The sequence below is a fragment of the Solanum stenotomum genome, chromosome 8, assembly GCF_019186545.1.
Source record: "Solanum stenotomum isolate F172 chromosome 8, ASM1918654v1, whole genome shotgun sequence".
In the NCBI taxonomy this organism is placed as follows: Eukaryota; Viridiplantae; Streptophyta; class Magnoliopsida; order Solanales; family Solanaceae; genus Solanum; species Solanum stenotomum.
Window position 1 is genome coordinate 27,336,718 of NC_064289.1, and position 26,554 is coordinate 27,363,271.

Below are 26,554 nucleotides of genomic sequence, written 5' to 3' on the forward strand. Positions count from 1 at the left end.
AAAATCCGAAACCAAACCAAAAAACCAAACAAAGTAATTTATTAATCCAAAACCAATCCGAAAAACCAAAAAAACAATCCAAATAAAAATCCGGTTTGATTTGGTTTGGTTATTCGGTTTAAACCAAATAGTGCACACCCCTAATTTCCAGTAACTTTTAGTCCTATTTGATTTATTTTTTAATTGCGGTAGTGTAGTGAAGTTTAGATTTTTGCTTAAACTTTTGAAAATCTCACCCTTTTTAGTTTATGTTTATGATTCAGCATCGTTAATGACGTTTTGATTTGGATAATACATAGAATTTTTTTAAAAGTTTTATGTTAGCAATTTGAAAACTTTTACTGTATTTTGATCGATTTTAAAGTTTTATGTTTACGATTTTACTGTCGATTTCTATTTGAACTGCTACTTCTTTTGCATGTGTTTTAAATGTAAGCTTTGATTGTGTTAATAGACTAGTGATTGATATTTTGATATGACAAATTTATTTTTGCTTTATATAGTACAATATGGCTAAAACTAGAGGCGACATCATTAAACGATATGGTCCTAATGCTTCTAAAAATAAGAAAAGCAAAGTTGAAGAAGTTTCCAAAGCTTCAAAAAAGAAAAAAATTATTGTGGAAGAACATGAGTCGAACTTTGATTCTGATACAATGGCCGAGATTGACAACTACCAGGACAGTAGTGCCCGGTCTAGTGATGATGTTGAATCTAGTAATGATAAAAGTGACAGTGAAGATGAGAGTAGTAGAGATACCCAAACTGGTGATGAGGATGAAGATCCCCTGTCTTTGTCAATTTGTGCAAAAGATATTTCTGGTAAGTCGTATGATTTAAAGACATGGATAGATGAAATAGGATCGTTTCCAGCAAAAAAAATTGTTAGAGCAAGGATGGATGTTTATCGTGATTTAACAATCTTCTAGTTCAAGAAAAAAATTATGATGATTTTAAAGGTACTTGTTTTGGACACTTGAGGCATATTCCAGAACATTTCAAGTTCAATAGACAGATGGTCCATTATATGTTGTTGCGACGTGTGAAACGTGACAAAAAAATTACATGAAATTTGGTTTTGTGTGCATGATAAGCCTGCTTGCTTTGGCTTAAGAGAATTTGCATTGATTACGGGGTTGAATTGCTCAGCATACCCACGTGATGCAAAATTCAAAAAAGTTCTTGAAAAGGGAGAGAAATTTTACTACAAGGTGACTAAGAATAAGTCTATTATTGCTACAAAGTTGATGTGTTTGATCAAGGGTTCCAAGTTGAATAAGGAGCAGAAGTTGAAGTGCTCGTTGGTTTTGTTCATCCACACGATGATGCTTGCCCATGATCGATCTAAAATTGTTGATTCAAGCCACATTAAGATGGTGGATGATTTAGATTTCTTCAATAGTTATCTGTGGGGGAAAGAGAGTTTTAATTTAACATTGACGTATCTGAAGAATAAAATCAATTTGAAGAAGCAAAGTGAAGTGTTTAATGAAAGAGGAAATGCATCGTATGCTCTGTATGGCTTTCTCTGGGCATTTCTGGTACTTTTTATAAATTATGTAGTTGATTTATGATAAATTCTTATATTTGTGTAGTATTTTATAGTCACTGTTTATTTATTTGTTCTTCTATTAATTTCATGTTTGGATATATGGGGCTTTTCCTTATCTTGGAAAGTATGTTAAGAAGTCCTTAGATTCTCCTTTACCCATTCCCCGTTTACTTAGATGGCACACCACAAAAAACAATAATATGAACGAAGGTGATCCATTTAAGTACAAAGGAAAAAGTACAAAGTTTATTTATCATTATTTAGCAATATTTATTATTTGGTGAATGTCATGTCACTACAACAAATTCGATTATTAGGGATAAATAATTTCGTCATTTATAAATCATATTTCGTCACTAAAAATCTTGGGAGACGAAAAATAATTCGTCAATTAGTCGTCACTAAATGTTTGTCGCTAAAAGTATACAAATACGATTTAGTGCTTCGTCGCTAAAAGTATTATATTAACTACAAAAAGGAAAATCGTCCCCAAATTCTTAAACATTTGTGACAAATTTATTTGTCTTAAAAAATATTTTTTTTTGTAGTTAATAGTATGCTTTGTCACTAAAAAGGTTATTACTGTCGACAAAATTATATCGTCACTAATTATTTTACTTTAATCAGTGACGACATCAATTGTCTCTAAAGTTATATTTATTTCGTAGTTGAACAAAATCTAATTTCGTCACTAATAACTATATTTTATATACAAAAAATTATTTTGTTCTTAAATGTATTAATTAGAGATAAATTTATTATAATAAAAAAAGGTTAATTCTCCTATGATATCAATCTCAATTTTTTTAACCCCTCCCTAGGAACTCCCACATTATGCCTTCTTGGGGACTCGAACTCACAACCTTGAGGTTGGAAGTGATGAGTGCTTACCATCCAATCAACTCTCTCTTGTCTCTCATTTTTATTTTATTTTTAACTTCATTCACTTCTTTCAAATTTAACTTCTGTAGAAATAATATATTATATGATTATTTATACACATACATAAATGCATGAAATTTACCACCCACAATTCATTCAAATGTAGATTATATTTTAATAAAACTGTATATTTTTAAAATATCTTTAAATATATTCAGTACGATTATGTCATTTTATTTATTTATTTTTATAAATTTTAAAAATTATTCAGTACAATTATAAACTTATATAAAATTAAACTTTCAATTTTATTAAAAAAATTGAATAATCGGTTCAATTCGATCAGTAAATCAATTGTTTTAAAAAAAAAATCGATACCCATAACTATAGTACTTTATCATAATATATTTGAAATCCTAGTTGGTTCATTTCTTTCATTTGTGCTTTCATATTTTAGTTTATTTCAATTTTTCACATTTATGGAAAAAGTTAATAGAAATTCATGAAATATTTCGCACCTTTGCAAAGTTTATGTTTGTAAGTCGATGTTATCTCTGTGTAGTTGTTCTACGTACGTATGTGAAATTACTATTAAATATGTACATATTTTTAGACAGAAGCAAATAGATCGATTTAGTTTATGCAGTTTACCAATCACAATTCAATAGACACGCACAAAATTAGCACCAAGACTTGAGAAAATATTTTTTTTATCGTCTTTATCAATGAAAGTGTATCAAATAAAAAACAAAAATGTTAAACCAACAAATATTAGCGATCTAGTGGTAGAACCATACCCCACTCAGGGTACTTATAACCTAGATTGTATTTTTCAAATGATGCATTTTATAATTGCGTAATTTAAGAAAATTGATGAAATGAACTTTTTCATTTTTACAAATCGACCGAATTCGTTGGATTTAATATTTTTCCTCGCCATTTAACGAATCGACTCTGTCTATTTCTTATGAAGCACTTGTATTATTGTTTTTGTAAGTTGTCCATTGTAATTATGAACAATTGTAGCAAAAAAAAAATTGTATTTAGCTATGAATTTTTTTCGTAGCAAATAGTTGAATTATTCACTACGAATATTAAGTCATCGCTATTTAACACCTTACATATTTTGTAACAATTTTTTGTTGTCACTAAATCATAGATTAATTAGAGACAATAAATATTTGTCACCAATTATTTATATTATTAGTGACGAAAATAAATGTCATAATTAAATCTAAATTTTTATAGTTAAAACTTATAATATTTAACTACAAACTATAATTTGTTGATATTGTAACAACATATTTTTTTAGATGAAATTTTTCTGTGTCCAAAAATTAATAAATGTTAAGACAAAATAATTTGTCATGAATTAGATACATTATTAGTGACAAAATAATGTGTCACCGATAACTTTAAATTCGTGACTAACACTACTTAACAAATGGCGCCAATTAATTTTTTGGTGGGAAACTTTAGTGGACAAAACTTTGCTACGAATTTTTATGTTTTGTCACTAAAAGTATGTGTCTCATATATTTAAGCACGAAAAGTGAATCTTGTCACTAAAAGAGAACAATTAGTGACGAATTTGATATCGTAGCTATATATCATATTTGTTGTAGTGTGTAATATTTGTATATATTTTTTTCATAGGTTGTGCACCCATATCTCACACCTACTGTCTGTGAGACAAAAAAGAATTACTTGGCAACATTAAAGTCATATGTGGACGAAGTGAAGGATACAGTCCTCGATGCCTTAAAGGCAAATTTGAAAGGTGTGATTGTCCTTACTTCATAGAGAATGTGGAAGATGAGTATTTAAGTGATCACAATCCTAATCAACTTTGTGAGAATTATGTACCAAGTACTTCTAAAGATGAAAGTCTGTGTGAGTGTGTAATTGCATCCCTCGAGCAATCAATGGTGGAAATTGGTGCTTATGTACGAGAGGAGAAATTGAGAAGAAATGAAAAGAACGAGAAAAAAAGGTAGATAAATTTATATATTATTTCTGTAAAATAATTTATTTGTATTAATGTTTAACCACTAATCTTGCAGTAGATGATGACATTTTTACAGCACCAACAATTGATGAAGAGATCCTTACATTAGCTATAGTTGATGATGATCTTGCTACAATTTATGAATACTTTGTTGAAGAAGTTGATGAAGAGATGAAGGAAGAGGAGATGAAAGAAGAAGAGAAAGAGCAATATGAGGAGAAGATGATAGAAAAAGAAGAAGAGAACGATGAAGAAAAAGAAGAAGAGAACGATGAAGAAAAAGAAGAGGAGAAGCTAGAAGAAAAGAAAGAAGAAGAAAGTGAAGAGGAGAATCTGGAAGAGAAGAAAAATGAAGAAAATGAAGCCAGTGGAGAAGAAGAGAAAGAACAACAAGAGGAGAGGATAAGAGAGAATGAAGAAGAGGAAAAGTTGAAAGAAGAAGGCTTGGCCACTGATGTGGCAGAAGTGGAAAAAAAATAGACGTGATGGGTATTGTAATATAGGTTAATGGTGATGAGTAAGGGCATTTGTGGTTTTTGTGATGGGTATTGGTGTTTTAAGAGAATTTTTGAAATAGTTGATTTTTTATGATAATTGGTTTTTGTGATAGTTGGATTTTCCCTGGTTTGTAGACAATTGGTTTTTTGAGATAGTTTTTTAAGACAATTAGTTTTTGAAATAGTTGGTGTTTAAGAACATGGTTAAAGTGTTTTGCTGTTTTTGACGACAAAAATGTACATCTGACAGTTTAACATATTTTATTATGAAGGGTTTTTAGATTTCTTATTAATCTATGTCTTAATAGTATGTAATTTTTGCTATCATTGTTGATCTATTTAGTAGTCAATTATCGACAATAAATTTGTATGTTTAATACTATAGATTGTTATCACTGTTGATCTATAACATTATCGATAAATAATAAAGATATAAGAGTGCAATAAATAGAGAGAAATACTTTATTTATTCAGCACTACATTCCCGTAGCTTTTTTAATATTTCAAATTTGATAACGCCTTGAAAATTCGATGGGCTACTCGTTGATGATTCATTTTCAAGCCACCTAAAAAGAGAGCATATGCCCACTGCACAATTAAAGAATTATCGACCTGGATTTGTATTAGCGTGTGACGTCCTCAACGTAGCTGGATTACCATAGTGACAATTGTAAGACTTTTTTGCATTGGATGTTTGAGATGCTTGAGACATTGTAAAAATGGAGGTGTTTGAGTTGTTTATGAGGGATTGCCTTCCTTTTATACAAAAAAATAATCAAATGTTACCGTTGAAAAGTAGCATTTGAACTTTTATTACCGTTGTGAAATTTGTATATCAAAATATATAGACCCCTTATATAATCGATGCATATATATGTGTGTGGTGTGTGTATGACCAATGAGATCTACACTCTGACATTAGTAAGGTATATTTGGGTTTATATCTATGTTAAAGCATTGTCGATATTGCACCTACTAGAATATGACACTTATATATAGACCAAAACTAGTAGAATTTAAAAAAGACAAAAATTAATTAATAATAAATTATATTTTTGAAATTTGTCCAATTAAATAAGTTAAACAAGTCATATGATCATGTAAGAGTCCACATAAATTGGGTGTGGTGATTAGAGATGTATGAGGAAAAGTTGTGATTATTCAATCAACATCCTTAGAACAATGTTCGAGAAAGTATAAGTATGTTGTAAGGATGTCACTTGTTATGTGTGGTTATACAATCAACATCCTTAGAATAAGCATGTGATCATGTATGAGTCTACATAAATTGGGGGTGGCAATCAACAATGTGTGGTTGAACAAAATGTATGTCATCTTTTGATTGATCTATATTAGATCACGACTAATTACAATAATAGATGACGATAAATTGACCAAAATGCTGGCAGCAAAAAAAAAACAGTAGCTTGATTACAAAAATAAATTCAATCAAGCTTGTTTAAGATTTGTTGTTGTTTACACATGTAGTTCTCTTGTGTCTGGCTCTTTTACAAATTGAACATTTGTTCCTTCTCTTGTTCTTGAAATTCACACCGACGCCTTTGACACGTTTTCTTCTTTTTCTTCCAAGCTTGGTATGGACAAGAGGTAGAAGAATCTTCACATTAAGCAATTTTTCTGGCACATATCATTTCGACTCAAGAGGGACAACATTAATAGAATCCATGTATGCAAGAAGGTACGCTTCAACTTTATACAAAAGCGAATAGTACTCATAGATGCTCATACCATACTCATTGTCATGCTTTAATCGCAAAGCGGCTATCGCGTGAGCACAAGGTATCTTGATCAAGTAATATTCCCTACAAGAACATGACTTTTCCAATAGGTCCACATAGTCAGTAACACCTGCATCGAACACGGTGAATTGATTGTCGTCCCCTATTATGTTTTACACATATAAGGAGTCGCCCTCGATCATTTTCTTTCTTGTGATTTTTTCGGCAGAAGGCACTGTTTGAATACCCATTGATTTAAGGATATATGAATGCCTCTCCCTGAATAATTCTCCAAACCTCTTAGCAATCGAATTAAATATTGATGTCATGAGATACTCATTTCGTCTATCAACATAGCATTGATTGACTCGACGATATTTGTGGTCATCACATCGTATCTATTGCCAGGAAAATGTGCCCTGCTCCACTTCTCAAAACCAATATCATACTCAAGGACGACGGCTGTCGCGGGACATTTGTTCTTGAGTTTTACAAAATGATTGTCAAACTCCTCCAAATAATAAGCCTTTNAAACTTCTTAGCAATCGAATTAAATATTGATGTCATGAGATACTCCCTTTCATCTATCAACATAACATTGATTGACTCGGTGATATTTGTGGTCATCACATCATATCTATTGCCAGGAAAATGTGCCCTGCTCCACTTCTCAAAACCAATATCATACTCAAGGACGATGGCTGTCGCAGGACATTTGTTCTTGAATTTTACAAAATGATTGTCAAACTCCTCCAAATAATAAGCCTTTACCGCATTGTAGTAAAGATAAAGGTAACCTCCACAATGATGATTTACATGGAGATTTTTACTGAGGTGCCTCATACAATATTCGTGGTGAGCATGATTGTAAACGTTCACAATGTCGTTGGCGATGCTCTTGTGTCTATCGGAGATAAAGCACAAACTTGGTTCATCGACCACAATCTCGTTCAATTTCTCAAAGAATAATGTCCAAGATGCATCATTCTCTTTGTCCACGACACAAAAAACAAATGGATAAACATGATTTTCCGTATCTTGTGCAACAACACTCAATAACACGCTCTCGTATTTACCATGTAAATGAGTGCCATTACCCGCAATTACCTTTCTCATGTGGACAAATCCTTTAATGCAAGCACCGAAGGCCAAGAAATAATACATGAACCTATGACTATCCTTGTTTACCATGATACAATAGCTAGAACAAACATTAAGTGTCTCGAACATGTAAGAAAAAGCCGGTAAGCATGAATATCCGTTCTTCGTTGTCCCTCGGACCTTTTTCTTGGCAACCACACCTCCCTTCCAACATTTCCAATAGCTTGGACTACAATGAAAATAATTAAACATAGGCCTTTGAATCTCTTTAACATTTGGACCCTTGTCATCACGGTACATATTTACACAAAGTGAAGCAATGGCTTTGATTGAAATTTTTCTATGACTACTATTGGCATGTTCAATGCCACAACTATGCTTGCCAATGTACTTGTAGATATGAAATCTATCCGAACACTCATATTTCCTCGCCTGCAACATCCATGCACAATTGCGAGATACACATTTCACCTTTAAGTATTTAATACAACTCTTCATAGTAGCAAAATCAAAAGACTTCTTTGTTGCTGCTTCGGCTAATAGCAATTACAAACTCATTCTTGTTACTGAAAGTTTGGTTTATGCATAAATTAGTTCCATCGGAGAAGGAATGGTTGGATTGTGATCCCAATTCCTGTTCTCCCTGCATTTCTTCACAATATTCGGGTTCGGCATCTTCCGCGTCTACTGGCTGATATTCCACGTTAGTTGGATCATCATGTATATTCATTGAATGATCACCCAAACTCTCATTTGAATTATCACCCAAGCTCTCCTTTGAATGATCACCCAATCTTTCATTTCCAATCGAATCATTGTTGCTGTTAAATGAATTCGTTGGTTCAATTGGAGGCCTTGCATTGACGTTTATCCTCAATGTAGGCCTAGAGCCATCAATACCAATATCTAACATGTACAAGCTTACGTGCCTATCATTTTTTTTATAAATGTGGGATGTATTTTCCCCTCCAATTCATTTGATAGCTAATCACCAAGTCATTTGGTTCGTAAGTTAATTCACTGGCCTCAATTACGCTTGCAATCATATAGTCATATGAACCATTGTGATGCAACACAATGGGCACTATCGTCTTACTAAAAGATTTCCAATTCCAGCTTTTGGGAGTCTCCTCCCATACTCCCATATAATTACCACCAACAATGACAAATTCAGCTACTGCCATTATAGACTATAAATATCGATACTAGATTATAGTATCACTCGTTAACGATCATTGAAGTACGACATCCGTACAAAAACACGACTGGATGAGATCGTGGTGCAAAATTCAGCTCCTGCAGTGGCAAAACAGATTTTTAATGCTTTTAAACTAAACAAATGTATCTACTAATGAGTTATCAAGTGATTATGGAAGATTTCTCAAATTTCTTAAATGGCGGGAAACTCATTTTGAAGCTTGGTTTTTGTAAGAAAATGGAGTAGGATATGATCATGATTTTACCTTGAAAATGGATATTTTGGCTGGAAAACTCGCCAGAATTGACAGTTTCGACAGCAGCAAAAACGAGCTGCTATTCTTTCCCATTTGGCTTTTTTCTTTTTTCTAATATAATTTTTAACAAATGCTAATAGATATATAATATTCCAAATTAGTTGGAAAAAAGGGGGGGGGACCAACGTGGAGATATGGAAACTTAGGGAGGTCTTTTGTATGTGTCAATTAGGGCACATGGATGATGTCATTAATAGTGGGTATACCACAAATTATTCAAGACTTGTGACTTAATGTCTTTAGAGTGACTATTTTGCCAACTCTCCCTAGTTAGAATATATAAACTAGACCTAACCATTAAAATACTCATATGAACAACTACTGTAGTCGAAACACTATTAAAATAACGGAAAAGGGTCAAAATTACCTTTTAACTATTCAAAATAGATCAAATATACCCTTTAACTATTTTTGGGCTCAAAACTACNCCACAACATCCATGCACAATTGCGAGATACACATTTCACCTTTAAGTATTTAGTACAACTCTTCATAGTAGTAAAATCAAAAGACTTCTTTGTTGCTGCTTCGGCTAATAACAATTGCAAACTCATTTTTGTTACTGAAAGTTTGGTTTATGCATAAATTAATTCCATCGGAGAAGGAATGGTTGGATTGTGATCCCAATTCCTATTCTCCCTACATTTCTTCATAATATTCGGGTTAGGCATCTTCCACGTCTACTGGCTGATATTCCACGTTAGTTGGATCATCATGTATATTCATTGAATGATCACCCAAACTCTCATTTGAATTATCACCCAAGCTCTCCTTTGAATGATCACCCAATCTTTCATTTCCAATCGAATCATTGTCGCTGTTAAATGAATTCGTTGGTTCAATTAGAGGTCTCGCATTGACGTTTATCCTCAATGTAGGCCTAGAGCCATCAATAACAATATCTAACATGTACAAGCTTACGTGCCTATCATTTTTTTTTATGAATGTGGGATGTATTTTCCCCTCCAATTCATTTGATAGCTAATCACCAAGTCATTTGGTTCGTAAGTTAATTCACTAGCCTCAATTACTCTTGCAATCATATCGTCATATGAACCATTGTGATGCAACACAATGGGCACTATTGTCTTACTAAAAAGATTTCCAATTCCAGTTTTTGGGAATCTCCTCCCATACTCCCATATAATCACCACCACCAACAACAAATTCAGCTACTGCCATTATAGACTACAAATATCGATACTAGATTACAGTATCACTCGTTAACGATCGATGAAGTACGACATCCGTACAAAAACACGACTGGATGAGATCGTGGTTCAAAATTCAGCTCCTGCAATGGCAAAACAGATTTTTAATGCTTTTAAAATAAAAAAATGTATCTACTAATGAGTTATCAAGTGATTATGGAAGATTTCTCAAATTTCTTAAATGGCGGAAAACTCATTTTGAAGCTTGGTTTTTGAAAGAAATTGGAGTAGGATATGACCATGATTTTACCTTGAAAATGGATATTTTGGCTGAAAAACTCGCCAGAATCGACAGTTTCGACAGCAGCAAAAACGAGCTGCTATTCTTTCCCATTTGGCTTTTTTCTTTTTTCTAATATAATTTTTAACAAATGCTAATAGATATATAATATTCCAAATTAGTTGGAAAAAAGGGGGGGGGACCAACGTGGAGATATGGAAACTTAGGGAGGTCTTTTGTATGTGTCAATTAGGGCACATGGATGATGTCATTAATAGTGGGTATACCACAAATTATTCAAGACTTGTGACTTAATGTCTTTAGAGTGTCTATTTTGCCAACTCTCCATAGTTAGAATATATAAACTAGACCTAACCATTAAAATACTCATATGAACAACTACTGTAGTCGAAACACTATTAAAATAACGGAAAAGGGTCAAAATTACCTTTCAACTATTCGAAATAGATCAAATATACCCTTTAACTATTTTTGGGCTCAAAACTACCCCTGCCTTCTAACTATTGGATCACTTCTACCCTTTCTTTTAACGGACTAATATGTGGCATCCAACATGTAATAGATGTCCACCTAATCACACCAAAGTGACTAATCCACCCACCCATTAAAAGTAGGTCCTACAAATTTCAAGGCAGACAGGAAAATCAGGTATTGTTTAACTCGTATTGGAGGGATCCAGAGATCAATATGTTAGAGAACATGGAGCGTGGATTGGTTGATTCTTAAAGGCCTAAAGAACTGCAATATGGAGGTGCCAGAGGTTCCATAAAGAACCAAGAAATATTTCAGAAACAGTTCATAATATGTGTATATCTGTGTACTTCATACAATAAAATGGTAGAACCCCTTTTGAGGATTTCAATATCAATTAGATGCATAAGAATATATAAGACTGATAATCGAAACTATAATTTCGCAGGAGCAAAACACCAATTGCCTCCATAAAATTCATTTCGATGAGATAAGGATCAATAGTCAATATAGATTTCAATAAACATCTAGCCACAACAAGTGTACAAACTCAAATTCAAGCAACAATTCATATTGATAGCAACCTTTCTCCAATAATACATCATCCTCAAATTTCATCAAGTATTCCGAATTTTAAATCCATATGCGCAAATCCTAAGATAATCACAGACGTAGATTCAATGTTCATTCATTTCAAACTATGAATTGAAATTTGAAGTTTCCTCAAAACTAGTAAATCTAGAATAATTGAATCTGAATTTCACGGTTATCAAGAAAATAAGACAAGAAATAGAATGATATTGAAGAAGAAGGAACCGACGAAGAGGTTCTCGGAAAGAGGTTGAAAAGAGAACCTACGGGAAGGTTTTAAGGGGTGGGTGGGTGGATTAGTCACATTGCTATTGTTGTGTTGTAATTTTACTATCTTTTAGAAAAATCACTATTTTGAAATGTTCTAAGTATAAAACAATTTAAGAAAAATACTTAGAAAAGAGTCGCCACTTAATTTTTTAAAGAAATTAAGAAAACTTATAATTTTCAAAGATTTAAACAGAAAAAATCATTTGAAAATACCAAAGAGGGTTCGGGGTTCAATTTGCACTTCGAGAAGGGTTTAAGCATTCGAAGTGCCCGCTAACATGCGGTTGACCTGCGACTTGACTAAAATATATTTGACTATTTTTAGGAAAATAATGATTCAACATAATAACTTACAATATTTGATTAGCTTTGAGAGAATGATTAAATAAATGAAGCATTTTTTTTTAAAGGGACCCAAAAATGAAACATTTGAATTAAATTGCAAATAATTAGAATATTAATAAAACTAGATTAATTAGGACTTACTGCACTCATTTTTATTTTTTTAAAATAAAATAATTTAAACCAAATTGGTTAGTTTAAGCATGAACATCACTTTAAATTAATTGAAGAATAAAAACAAAGTTTTGACCAACTTTTTGAGAAAAAGTGACAAAAGTAAAAGAAAATCATTTTTTAAAGTTTATTGAGGAAAAATACTTAACTTAAAATAATTTTAGAATGACCAAAAATGAGTGAAGAAGCGTTAAATAACACATTTTTTCAAGAACAAACGATTTAACTTAATTGAGGATGTAAAATTTGACCAAAATTTAATTAATAAAATAAATGACCTCAACACAAAAAAAAAAAGTATTCAAAGTAAACCAACACAAAGAAAATAACTCGTCTTTTGGGGGAATCTAATTAAGTTAATTAAAAATTATAAAGTTAGAGTTAAACAACAAACAATAAATAATCACAATTAAATAATTAAAGAGCAAGGGAGAAATGAATTTGGGCCTCCTTTTGGGCCAATTTCGCTGGAATTTTTTGGGTTTTAACCTAATTCTGTTTTTGTATACACCTGATGTATATTAGTGTACATGATGTATATTTTCACAAATCTGTTGCACGTAACCCTGTATTTCAGCTTCCCAGACTTATGTTTCGCCTTAGCCATGTATTTCACCATTTTGGCATGTATATCAATGTATACTGCTGTATACATCATGTATACAACCCATTTCCGGCTTTGCGAGATTGTTATTTCGCTTCTGAGACCTGTACACTAGCTTCCTTTTCACTGCAAAAATGAGGATGACTCGACAGACTCAAAGATATGCAAGAGTGGAGTCCGAATAGACTCGAGTTAACTCCAACCCACAAATAACAAGTTAATAAGAAAGATAATCTCACTTAAAGAATTCATCAAATTCATTTATCGGAGGACATGCTACATGGAATACTATGCTACTGTTTTCAGATTTTACAAAGTTACTCTTTCTACTAAAAGAGATACCACAACTACTCTTCTCGAAAAAATAAATAAATGAAACTCTAGATATTGTATTAAATCATGATCATTTTTATCATTTTTGGAACAAAATCTAAACCCATTGTATTGCATCGGTTTACAAAAATTGAGGAAAGGTTGTATTCATATCCAAGTAAACAAAGGAACGGTATTACTCCTGATGGTTACTGAGGCAAACTATGAGAAAATCATGATAAATGAATGACTATACATTCATACTTGATATATTCACAAGCTACCGGAATACTAAAAAATTAATGAGCACAAATGCTAGGATTGATAAGTGTTCGTACGACCAAATAACATAAACCGAAACTCAAAGCAATTTTTATTACATTAGCTACAATTTGTTTAAAAGATACCAAGCTAAAGGCTAAAGCTACACAATATAAAGCCAAACCGTCCCTAACAAAACATGTCGAAACACCCAGATTATGATTTTCATGCTTGAACTCAATCAAAGAACCTAATGGGTTATCCAAAAGCTGGACCTAGATTTTAAAATAGAACATGTCATGTTGAACGTGGACGGGCAGAACCTTATACGAGCATAAAAATTAGACGAAACTATGGATCCACGACACAACCCAATCTGAACTCTCTTTGCAGCGAACAACCAGTAACTCAAATTGGCAATAGTATGAACAAGAACTATAGCGTACTCGATCAATACAACTATCCAACAGAATGTTCAAGCAAGGTAATACAAAATGTTGGTCAGCCAGCCCAAAGTAGAAACTCGTCTCATGAGTCCAATAACATCATTTAGTATCAAGATAAAATCACAACGAACAATCAATTCAAACAACCTATAACAATCCAATTATAAGGTAAGAAACTAAGCGACAAAATTAAAATGGAAAGAAATTACCTTCTTTGGAGCAGCGAATGGGACAAACCAGCTTGAAGGAACTTTTCAACCACCACACGAGGAATTCCGGTGGAAATCCGAGTTCCAAAACAGCAAACTCAGAAACTGTGGTTACAGAATACTTATACTATAAAATCCAATCTCCAAAAAAAAAAAAAACTCTTAACACTTGAGTGTAGATGGCTATTTATAGGGAAGATTGGGCAGATTTAGGGGGGAAAACGGATTGAAAATTGAATTTGAAATTCGAATTCTTTGCTTTGTTTTTTCCAGTCAACAGTGGAAGGGATGGGAAATTCTGAAATTGTGGAAAAAAGGGACGCGGCTGGTGTGACGGATCTTCTTATTTACACTGATTTCTCACCGGGTTTGCTGGAATTTTTTGAGTCGCGTTACATCGCTGGATTTCTGGGTTTCTTGTAATTCTCTGCTCGCGTGAAGAAGGAGACGCACAGGGGCAGTGGGGTCGGGTATTTGGGGTTGCGATTGTATTGCCATTGATGGGCTAAAATGTATGCTGAATTGGGTCTTTGGAATTATTGGTTGAATTGAGGAAATTTGGGCTTGGATTTGGCTCAAATGTTGGCCCAAAATGTGGTCTCAAATTGAGTTAAGGTGAGGTTAAAATCGCCTAGAATTGTATTAAGAAAGTGACCACATGAATTATAATTATGGCCTATGGGAATTAAGAAGTTAGACAAATTGAATTTAATTTAGGGAATTTGACTAAAATATAAAGTAAGATGAATTAACATTAATTAATTAACGAGCCTCTTAATTATAACGAAACAAATAATTAATTCAATTATAAAACTAATTAACTCAAAATATAAACCTAACTTATATATTAACTCATGGATTAAATTAAAATATTTAAGTAAGAAATAAAATCTTTTGGAGACGATTTTCAAATATTCATAAAATATTCAAACTATATACTTAATTATGTAAACATGTATATTATTCAAAAATTATAAAAAGGCGACAAAACATTTAAAAATAACTTGCAAACTATTATTATTATTTATTTATTTTGCAAATTTCTAAAACTAATTATTTTAAATCGCTTGAAATTGAAGAAGCTCAATGATTAATTTATATTGTGGAGGGCCAAAATTGGGTGTCAACAGCTATGCTTAGGTGGACGTCCACGTGGCGTTATTATTAACATGTTGGAGGCCACATATTAGTCCGTTAAAAGGAAGGGTAGAAGTGATCCAATAGTACTTAGACGGCAGAGGTAGTTTTGAGCCCAAAAATAGTTGAATGGTATATTTGATCTATTTCTAATAGTTGAAGGGTAATTTTGACCCTTTTCTGTTAAAATAATGGTTTATTAAGTTTTTCTTGATAGTCTCTAATAAGTAATTTCCTTAATTTAATAAGTAATTTTCTTAAAACTTTACGAAGGATCAATTACATGTTGATAACTAAACAAAGAAATTAAACAACTTCTCTGCTGCTAGAAAAAATAGAAATCCCAACGTTAAAAAAATTTCATACCACCACCGTACTCTTTGTTGACTCTGACAACAAGCATTATTCCTTTAATGTCATCTGCACCACCTCTACCTGATCGTTTGAAGGAAGAACTTTGTTCGAGTTCATTATAGGATCAAAGTCAAACCTCAACGTATAAGAAAAGGTATCATATTTCTCACATGTATAAATTGATATTTTTGGGAGTTTACAAATTTTTTTGATAAATGGAATCCAAAAATAGAAATTGTTCAACTAGTTCATCAGGTCATCCTCGGCAAGACACAACACTTCCATTACAACATCCCACAATACTAAGGGAACCGTCATTATACTGAAACGAAAAATTTAAGTGGGTGTCTTGATCTAAATACTCATTATTACATATCAAAGCATAAATATTTATTTTGATGTTTTCAGAGTAATTTCAATTAAGATGTGATCATCTTGTTTTCAATTGAGATGAGTAGAGATAAAATTAGGGAGAGTGCCATAATTTGTTACCAACCCTAAATATTTTATCTCTTCTTACCAGCTCTAATTTTATTTCTATGCATCTCAATCGATAACAAGATAATCACATCCTAATTTGAAATTACTTTGGAAACACCAAAATAGATATTTATGCTTTGTTCCGTAACAATGAGAATTTGGATCAACATAACCACTTAGATTTTTTCATTTGAGTGCGGTAGCGGTTTTGTTATTATGGATGGCAATTGCAATGAAATTTTATGCCTTGTCACCGCTGACCTGTTGAATTACTAACCATTTCTATTTTTGAAATCCATCTATCAGAAAGTCAATAAAATTCCCAGATGCAATTTATAAATTTGAAAAATGTAATACATGCATGTTGCTTATACGTTGGAGTTTGGAGCTGATTTTGTCAAACCCTACAGTGGACTTGCAAATAAATTTGAATAAAGTTCCTCCTTGAAATGACCACATAGATAAGTTGGTGTAGCTGCGTAAGGAAAGAAATAGCTTGTTGTTGGAGTCAACAAAGAGTTGGGTGGTGTGGACTTCAACATCATTTTTCATTTTTTTTTCAATGTTGTCAAAGATGACATGGTTTCTCTCTTTCTGTCTGGTAAAGCTATGAGAAATGTACTATGTGACGTTTCTGAATCCTAGATGTTGCTATTGAGACGTTGAAAAACAAGAAAGAAAAAAGAGAAAGAAGTTGTGCTTGAAAATCTCTAGCTCTCGATTTGCATTAGAGAAAACAATTGAGGAGTGAAAAATTAAGGAACAAAAGAAGGATATTTATAGTTGGTGTGAGATGTTCGGATATGATTATATTTAAAAGCCTTATAAATGTCATTCTATATACATTGATTTATATTAGATTTTATCATAACAAAATTTTGTTTGATCAATCAACCCAAATTAAATAGCATATTAAATTAACAAGACTACCAAGAAATAAAAGTTTTAAAAGAACAAATTACAAGAGATAAATTGGTTAGTTAAAACAACATAAATAACAATTTCCTATTCAAAGAGATGCAAATAGTCAAAAATAATTATGCTCTTTCATTAATTCGATTGTTAACCTCTTTATATGAGACCATATCGACTATATTTAACATACTTAGGTAGAAAAATATTCAAATAATGGGGATTGTATCCATCTATTTCTGCCCTGCAAAAGAAAGTATACATCTCATATTCTCATTGGAAACAAGAACGCATAATTGTTATTTTTTCAGGTTTTTCATTGTATCAGCAAATTAAACAAAATAGTAATATTTGTAATTGGATAGCTTAAACAACGCACAGTTGACGTTAAGCATACATCTATATTTCTAGGAACTTAATATTATATATTTCTTTTCCTTAGCGAAGTTTGATGTATGTTGGCACTCTCTTTAATTAGTAATTTCCTTTTTTTTTAAATAAGTATTTTTCTTAAACAATAAGGAGGATCGATTATATGTGGATTACTAACAAAGAAATTAAACAACTGCTCTGGTATTCGAAAAAAAAGAAGGAAATTTCAACTTTCAAAAAAATATACGGGCCAAGGTGGGTAGAGAGTTGATAAGTCTAACTGTTCCAGATGTTTTGATGATCCTCACAAATGCAGGGACCCGATCCTCTACAGAGTGTTCTCGTCCAGGGTAATGTGCCATACAACTGAAAAGTTGTCTCGTCAGAGGTTGGTGAGGCGCCAGCGTACTGAACCAATCAAAATGGACGAGGTTGTTTGTCCAATGGTTAATAATTCTTTATGGTTGATATATTCAACATGACAAACAACATATCACTCATTCATTCAAAGAGAGAAAATTCAAGCTTCAACAAAACAACAAGGGACCTCATAGATTGACGATTTGGTTCCTGAACCTGTTGTTATTTTGATTGCTTGTATTTATGCTTAAGTTGTAGGATTTGTTTCACTTTGATAGAAACGTTTCAAAACTTGTGTGAATCATTGTAAGCACATAGTTGAGGGCAGCATTGTGTCTTACGAAAAAGTCTATATTAATCAATTAGGATTAGTATAGTGGGCAATGCAAGCATTATTTTGGGTCAGTTAAGTAATAGGTGGTATTACTTAGTGTGAGATTAGGTGGTTAATCTCATTGTGTGGTTGTAAACTGTGTTTCACTTTTGCTTGTGAAGATTAGTGAAAACAGTTTGAAAATCCTGTGAGATAGGTTATGGTTTTACTCCCTTGAGCAAGGAGGTTTCCACGTAAAAGTGTTGTGTCTTTTAATTACTTTATGTACTTACTTTCGTGCATTAATATTGTGTAAAGGATTTGGTTCCATCGTAGTTAGTGGACGTATACATTCCAACAAGAACAATTTTTATTGTGCTGAGTGGAGCGGGTTGAAGTTTCCGCGGATTCGATACGCCACCCCATTGTTTGTCATCGCTAGGTAAGAACATAAACCTTTGAATGAGAAAGGTGTCAGTAGTTGAGGAAAGAATTTCAACAAGGTAAAGAAACCTATAACTATCAAAGCATAAAAGAAGTTTAATTAATATTCCTCCAAATTATCCAAGTGAGTTTGCCTCGTAATATATATGTACAAGATCGTGCCCCTAATTCCTCCAACACTAACAAATTTAGCTTGTGGATTGGAATCACATGAGTGGAGTAAGTCTTGTTTTTCTTATTTAAATGAAGGCTTTCATTCTAAATTAAAGTTAGTTTTAGTGATTGCTCTACTGTGGATGAAATGGGAAAAAGTGATATTAAAATAATAAAATTAAAAACAAGAATGACTTTGAAGAAATAATATCAAATGTGTTATATGTTCCCGCTCTAAAAAGCAATTTATTGAGTATTGACAATTGCAAGAGAAAGGGTGTTTTATTCTCATTAGGAAAGGTGTTTGTCAGATTTATAGTCCTACTAGTGAAGCTATTGTTGTTGTGAGAATGAATTCAAACAAGTTGTATCCCTTGGAATTGAGAGTGTTAAATCTTGTCTGAAGACGGAAGTGAAAGATTCTTCCTAGTTGTGGCATTTTAGATATCGTCACTAGGTTTTTGGTGGATTAAAAACTCTCCAATAGAAAAAAAAATTGGTGATAGGCTTCCAAAATTTGTCATCCCCTCCCAAGTTTGTGAAGAATGTATTGTTGGCAAACAATATCGTTCTCAATTTCCAAAAGGAAAGTCGTGGAGAGCAAAGGATATTTTGGAATTGGTATTCAAATATTTGTGCCTCAATTAGACCGATTTCTAATGGAGGAAAAAGGTATTTCATTACCTTTACAGATGATTATTCTCGAAAGACTTTGGTGTATGGTTTAAGGAAAAAATAAGATGCTTTTGGAGCATTTAAAAACTTCAAGGCTCATGTCGAAAATGAAACTAGTGGCAAACATTTGTTGTTCAAAACATGACGTCGGAGGATGCTTGGAGTGGAAGAAAACCAATTGTAGATCACTTTCAAACTTTTGGTTGCATTGCTGATGCACATGTTACGAACTAGAAGGGGAAAAAGTTTGACGACAAAAGCGAAAAGTGTATCTTTGTGGGTGTTAGTGAAGTATCAAAGGCATATAAATTGTTTAATCCACGGACGAGGAAGATTGTAATCAGTATAAATGTTATTTTTATGAAGAAAGCACTTGGCACTAGAGTATGCAACAGTCTACTCCATTTTTATTTGATATTGGAGTTGAAGAAGCAGCTGCAATGCCCGAATCTGCATAAAACTCAACTCCTTCAACGACTTAAATTCCATCAACTCCTGTTGAAATTTCACCAACTGCTGAATTTTTACCAGCAGCTTTAGAAGAAACTGATGCAACAGCTCAGTCTCTTCATCGTGCTCGCAGAAATCCCGTGTGGATGGTGGATTATGAAGTAAAAGGAATTAATGTTAATGATGATACAACTACTTATTTTGCATTATTTGTAGATTGCGACCAGACAAGTTTTGAGAGTGTTGTTAAAGAAGAAAAATAGAGAAAGACAATGGATGCTGAAATAGAAGCTATTTAAAGGAACGATACTTGGGAGATTCTTGATCTTCCTTGGAAGCACAAAATCATTGGTGTCAAGTGGGTCTATAAGACAAACTGAAAAGAAAATGATGAAATGATAAGTATAAGGCACGGTTGGTGGCTAAGGGACACAATCAGGAGTAGGTGTGGATTGCGTTGAAGTTTTTGCTCCAGTTGCAAGGCATGACAGTATCAGAATGCTAATTGCCTTAGCGGCTCAAAATTCGTAGCCTATATTCCAATTGGATGTCAAATCAACTCTCTTACATGGGTACTTGGAAGAAGAGGTATTTTATCGAACAACCCGGTGATTATGTTAAGATTGATAATGAGCACAAGGTTTATCGATTAAAGAAAGCCCTTAATGGATTAAAACAAGCTCCACGAGCTTGATATAGCCGCATTGAGGCTTATTTTCTAAAAATGAATTTTCAAAAGTGTCTATATGAGCACACATTTTTTGAAATTGGGGAGAACAGAAGAATGCTCATTGTGTGCTTATATGTTGATGGTCTTATATTCACGGGGAATAGCATCATGTTTGATTAATTCAAGAAGTGTATGATGAACATTGAAATTGAGATGTTTGATCTTGGTATATGCATTATTTTTTTGGTTTAGAAGTGGTACAATCTGATGAAGGGATATTTGTTTTTCAAAAGAAATATGTGTGAGAAATGTTAAATAGGTTTGAGATGCAGAATTGCAATCTAGCCAACATTCCAGTTGAGTTTGATTTGAAACTTAACAAAGCTAGAAGCGAAAATAAGGTGGATAACACATTTTACAAGCATATTATTGGCAGTTTAATGTATCTAACTGGTACATGACTAGACATCATGTATAATGTTAGTCTTGTAAGTAGATATTTGGAGTGCCCAACTGAAATGCATCTCCTAGTTGCGAAGAGAATTTTATGTTACCTACAAGGAACCAAGGATTTTGAAATTTTCTATAGGAAAGGAGAAAAGTTATATTTGGTTGGCTTTACTGATGGTGATTATGAAGGAGATAAAGATGATAGAAAGAGTACTTCAGGTTATGTGTTTATGCTAAGAGCAATGGTTGTGTCGTGGTCCTCTAAAAAGCAAACAATTGTCACATTATCAAGTACAAAAGCTGAATTTGTTGCTGCTACAGCTTGTGTTTGTCAAGCAATTTGGCTTAGGAGAATCCTTGAAGAACTGCAGTTCAAGATTGGAAGAGCCAATATAGTATGTTGTGACAACACTTCTCCCATCAGGTTGTCAAAGAATCCTGTGAGCCATGGAAGAAGAAAGCACATTGATATCTCAACATTGAAGGAACAATAGAGCTGCAGTACTTCCAAAGTAAAGATCAGTCGGCCTACATTTTTATCAAACCTCTAAGATTTCTCCCTTATCAAAATCTGAGGAAGTTGATGGGTATAGTGTTGGAATTATGACCTCCTTAATTCTGTAAAGGAACACGTACTTACTACTTGTTCTTTATTGTTTGCAAGTTGTAGTAAACAATTTCGTAAAATAACAATTAGTTCACAACTTTGTATTATTTATCTCAACTTCAAACAACACAATGATTACAGACCTATGTAATCTAAGAAATTATAAACTCTAATTCCTAACTACCTAATACCAACACCCCCAGGTTTAAGTCTTCTAACTTCTTCCAAATTTCTCAAACTTGTTAGACGTATCCTACACACACCACTCAATTGTAATAAAAAAACTTTTAACTACAATCTTACAACTTTTTCCCACAAACTCGCAGCACTCCCAAGTAAATTACAAAAATCTCTCAAACTCTGTTTGACAGCGTTTTGATTGACTCTCTATGTAAGTGTGCAATCTTTCTCGAAGAAGTTATTGCCCTATTTATAGATTTGGACTTGAAACCAAAACCTATTTCAACTGAGACTGTTACTTGTGCTCTACTTCCTCTTCCGCTTGGAACTTAGAAGCTCACACGTAGTATTCCCACTTCGTGTAGAACTCCTACTATATTGCACATACTCTTTTTATTTTCCTTGTCCTTGTCCCAGTCAAACTTGGTAAATAAACATCACGTTACCACTAACTGTTTCATGCAGCTTTGTCCATCTTCAAAATACAAAACTTATACAATCTCCTGATCTAACAAATTCCCCCTTTTTGATGATGACAAACACCTATTTGAACCAGTTAGTTTAAAGATAAAGCATGGAACACAATGTCACAAACACTTCCCCCTTTTGGCATCAATCAATCTTGCAGATAAAGTACTATAGTATCCAAGTGATAATCAACCATAGAAGCATAAAAACATAGTTAGCTAAAAAAGGAAATATGACTATTTAGAATTTAGACAGTTCCACAGCAAAACAAGCCATCCCACATCAGGGAGATAAAGTCAGAAATGTACAAACCATGCTAGACCACATCAACAAAAACTGAAAAACAAAAACCACAGACGACTAAAAGGAGTTGAGTAGTTAAGGAATCTTGGAAGAAGTAATTAATGGAGAGGAAGACTGAGGAGTATACTTGAATAAATCTAAAAGGCTTTTTAGATTTTCAGAGTTTGTGGATTTCTCAACTTCAAGGGAAACTTCATACTTAGCCAAATCTTCTTTCAACTTTGCAATTTCTTTCACCAACCTGTCATGCTCAAGTCCATAGGAGACATGAAGTTGATACATAGCAGCATTATGAGATACTCTGAGTGCAGCAATTTCCTCATCTTTCAGTGTTAGCTGAGCTCGTAACCTCTGCAAAGAAGCATTTGCATTCCTCCGAAGAGCAGGTACAACATCGTGATTCACAGTACCAAGAACATCCTTTGTTGTTTGCACCTCCCACACCTTAACATAGACTTTAAGATACTCAAAGATCTCACCTAACCAGAATCCATATCCTAATACGTGTAACCTGTTGTCCTCAACACAGATAAAATGTATGTGAAATAACAACAATTGCGACAGGTTAATGGGATGCCTTGAAAGCAAGAGTTCCATCAAAGTGAGATCTAAGTAGTTAGCCTCAGTAGGTTTTTGCTTTCTAGGTAAAATGATCTTATGCACCACATTAAATAACAACCTATGTAGAGGAAGCATAGCCCCTTTGTCAACTCTAAAGTAATCTTTCATTGTAGGGTCATTCGAAAACTTGTGAACAATCTCAAGAGCACTAAGTAGACCATCTAAAGGGGGCCAACTTTGTTTAAGGTAATGACAACATCCTGTATTAGCAACCCCCAAGATCTGAGCAACAATATCAGGAGTAAGATTAATGTGCTTCCCCCTAACTACACTAGAAATAGACGAGGCCAACCCAGTGGCATTAATGTAGAATCGCCTAATTTCCTCTTTACCTATCTTCCTTCTTGTGTTACCCTGAAGAAACAAGTCAGTCCACCCTTGAGCGTGTAAGATACTCAGTAATTCTCCAATTTCAGCACCTCCAAACCGAGTAATCATCCTGCCCTTTATCATACTTCTTCTTCTAAAATTCAGAATTCTCTTTGTACGACTGTCAAGAATATCATCAATGTTTTCAGATACTTCACCCTCCCCCCATGTTTTCTTGGATCCCCTCATTCCCAGACTGATTTTCACATTCAGAATCAGAAGACACTTCCCTGTTCCTTTTTCCCATTTCTTGTTAATTTTATCTACTGAGTTATGACTCTGTTTTGCCTTACCCTTTCGAACCTGTTTCTTATGAGTATTAGAAGATATTTTCTTTTTACCCTTTTGATTTTCTCAGATTCGGATGGGTCATCAGGGATGTCAATAGGTTCAGTTTGAGAGGAAGACTTACTTTTAGAGATTTGTGGTTTCTTGGCCGATAACAGAATGAATTGATCTTCCAAGGTTCGCTTCACTGACCTAGTCATCCGTATAGAAAATGCTTCAAAAGGTGTAGATTGAACATCGTCAGTGTTTTCCTTCATGGACCGAGCAACATGGTTTCTCGTGGCTTTGCGAAGATGCGACCTTAGCTGTTTGGGGATAAAATGAGCGATAGGGGTATCATCAGATAAATGAGTTGATTTCAAGTGTTCCCCCTCACACACAACCTTAGAAAAATTTAAAGTTTGTTCCTCCTTACTCGATGAACCCCCTATAGTGCTGTCAATTTCTTGTATGGGGCATGCATTGTATGAGACGCACAGATCATCAATGTACAATACTTATTAAGTGTCAACGTAGTAGGGTAGTTCTTGATTATGAACAATTTCTAACTCGAGGTTTGTTGGAGATGGTGAGGCCATTTTTCCGAGTAGGAGTAGGGTTTGGGAATGGGTTTTCTTTATGAAAGAATGTAGAAGATGATAGGATTTCTGCCTTTTTTATCTATGGGAAGGGAGTTGAAGAGTTTTCTTGGGGATGGGACCTGATTTGAAGTTTTGGCGGCCTTTTTGATAGACTAGGCATAATTTCCTATTTGGCACACGGGAAAGGAATAGGTATGTGTGGTTCTTTTTTTTTCAATTCTTCTTAAATTGTAAAGCAATAGTTAGTGTACATACCTAAACAAAATTTCCTTGGTGTGCATGTTCGTTTTTGCTCCAAATACTCCCTTCTTACTTGAATAATTGTAAATCACATTTTATAGCTTATGAGTTTTTATACTCTCAATGTAATATGGTGATTAGGATCTAAGTAATGAGTCCTTCCTTTGTGAGATAATTAATTGATCTTCATCATCCCTAGTTCCAACCTGTTCCTTTCAAAGTGTTCCCTTGCTAAAGCCTTAGTAAAGATGTCAGCAATTTGTTGTTCAGTAGCACAGAAATTCATGGAAATTTGACCCTTTTCTACATTGTCCCTTAGAAAGTGATGACGTATATCTATATGATTTGTTCTCTTAAGTTGGACGAGATTCTTTGCAATGTTGATTGCACCTGTATAGTCACAAAATTTTGGGACACACTCGATACTAAGACCAAAATCACCGAGTTATTGTTTGATCCATAGTAATTGAGCACAGCACGAGGCTGCTGCTACATATTCAGCTTCTGTGGTGGATAATGCAGCCGAGTTTTGTTTCTTTGATCCCCAAGAGATTAAACATAAACCTAGAAAGTGAGCCATACCTGTGGTACTTTTTCTATCTTCTAGATAGCCGGCATAATCCGCTTCAGTGTATCCTACTAATTCAAAATTACTCCCTTTTGGATACCATAGTCCTAAATCAATAGTTCCTTTTAAGTATCTTGGGATTTTTTTAGCTTCTTGGAGATGAGATTCTTTGGGGTTAGTTTGAAATCGAGCACATAATCCCACATTGAACACAATATCAGGCCTGCTGGCAGTAAGATATAAAAGTGACCCAATCATACCTCTATACAATTTTTGTTCCACAACGAAATATGTTCCTTCCAGGTCTAATTTTGTAGTTGTAGCTATTGGGGTATCAATTTGTTTAGCATCTTCCATTTTGAATCTTTTGAGGAGTTCCTTGATATACTGTTGCTGATGAATAACTGTACTTGTAGGTGATTTCTTTATTTGAAGCCCTAGAAAGTAGTTTAATTCTCCAATCATTCTCATATCGAACTCATTGCTCATAAGATTGGCAAATTCGTTAGTGAGTGTCTTGTTTGTTGCTCCAAAGATGATGTCGTCAACATACACATGTAAAATCAGTAGGTCCTTCCCTTTGTTTCAGAGAAAAAGTGTATTGTCAATTTTACCTCTTGAATAGTCATGGCTTAGGAGAAACTTCGACAATCTATCATACCATGCCCTTGGAGCTTGTTTTAATCCATAAAGAGCCTTATCAAGTTTATAGACATAGTCAGGATAGTCATTGTTCTCAAAACCAGGGGGTTGTTTCACAAACACTTCTTCCTTTAGTAGCCCATTAACAAATGCACTTTTTACGTCTATCTCATACAGGGTGAACTCTACGTGAGCTGCAAATGTTATGAGTAATCTGATCTTCTTTGGTTCCATCATGGATAGGAAAGCGTTGAAAGCACAATGGTATTTCAACCCTGATCTTGTGGTTATTCCGGAAGTCAGTTCAGTGAGTATGTTATCCAAAGGGTGTGATCCTTGGTATTTGTACTCCATTACGACCAAGTTTGATTGTTTTGCATCTTGACCATCATTCAACTCTATTTGATCTCTTTCTAGTACCCTTTCTTAGTTCTCATCCTGGTCATTATGAGAATGAATGATGATTTCATTATTTTCGTGGGGGAGACCTGG

The 26,554-nt window shown here is 33.6% G+C and overlaps 2 protein-coding genes across 2 annotated transcripts in view; one reads left to right on the forward strand and one right to left on the reverse strand.

The window, feature by feature from the left end:
• Positions 1-26,554, reverse strand: part of LOC125872570 (CBL-interacting protein kinase 18-like) — a 504,282-nt gene that overhangs the window by 444,010 nt on the left and 33,718 nt on the right. The gene's annotated exons all lie outside the window — the stretch shown is intronic.
• LOC125873673 (secreted RxLR effector protein 161-like) lies at positions 21,264-21,689 on the forward strand. The gene has a single exon (XM_049554554.1). The coding sequence runs from the start codon at positions 21,264-21,266 to the stop codon at positions 21,687-21,689; it is 426 nt and encodes a 141-aa protein (XP_049410511.1).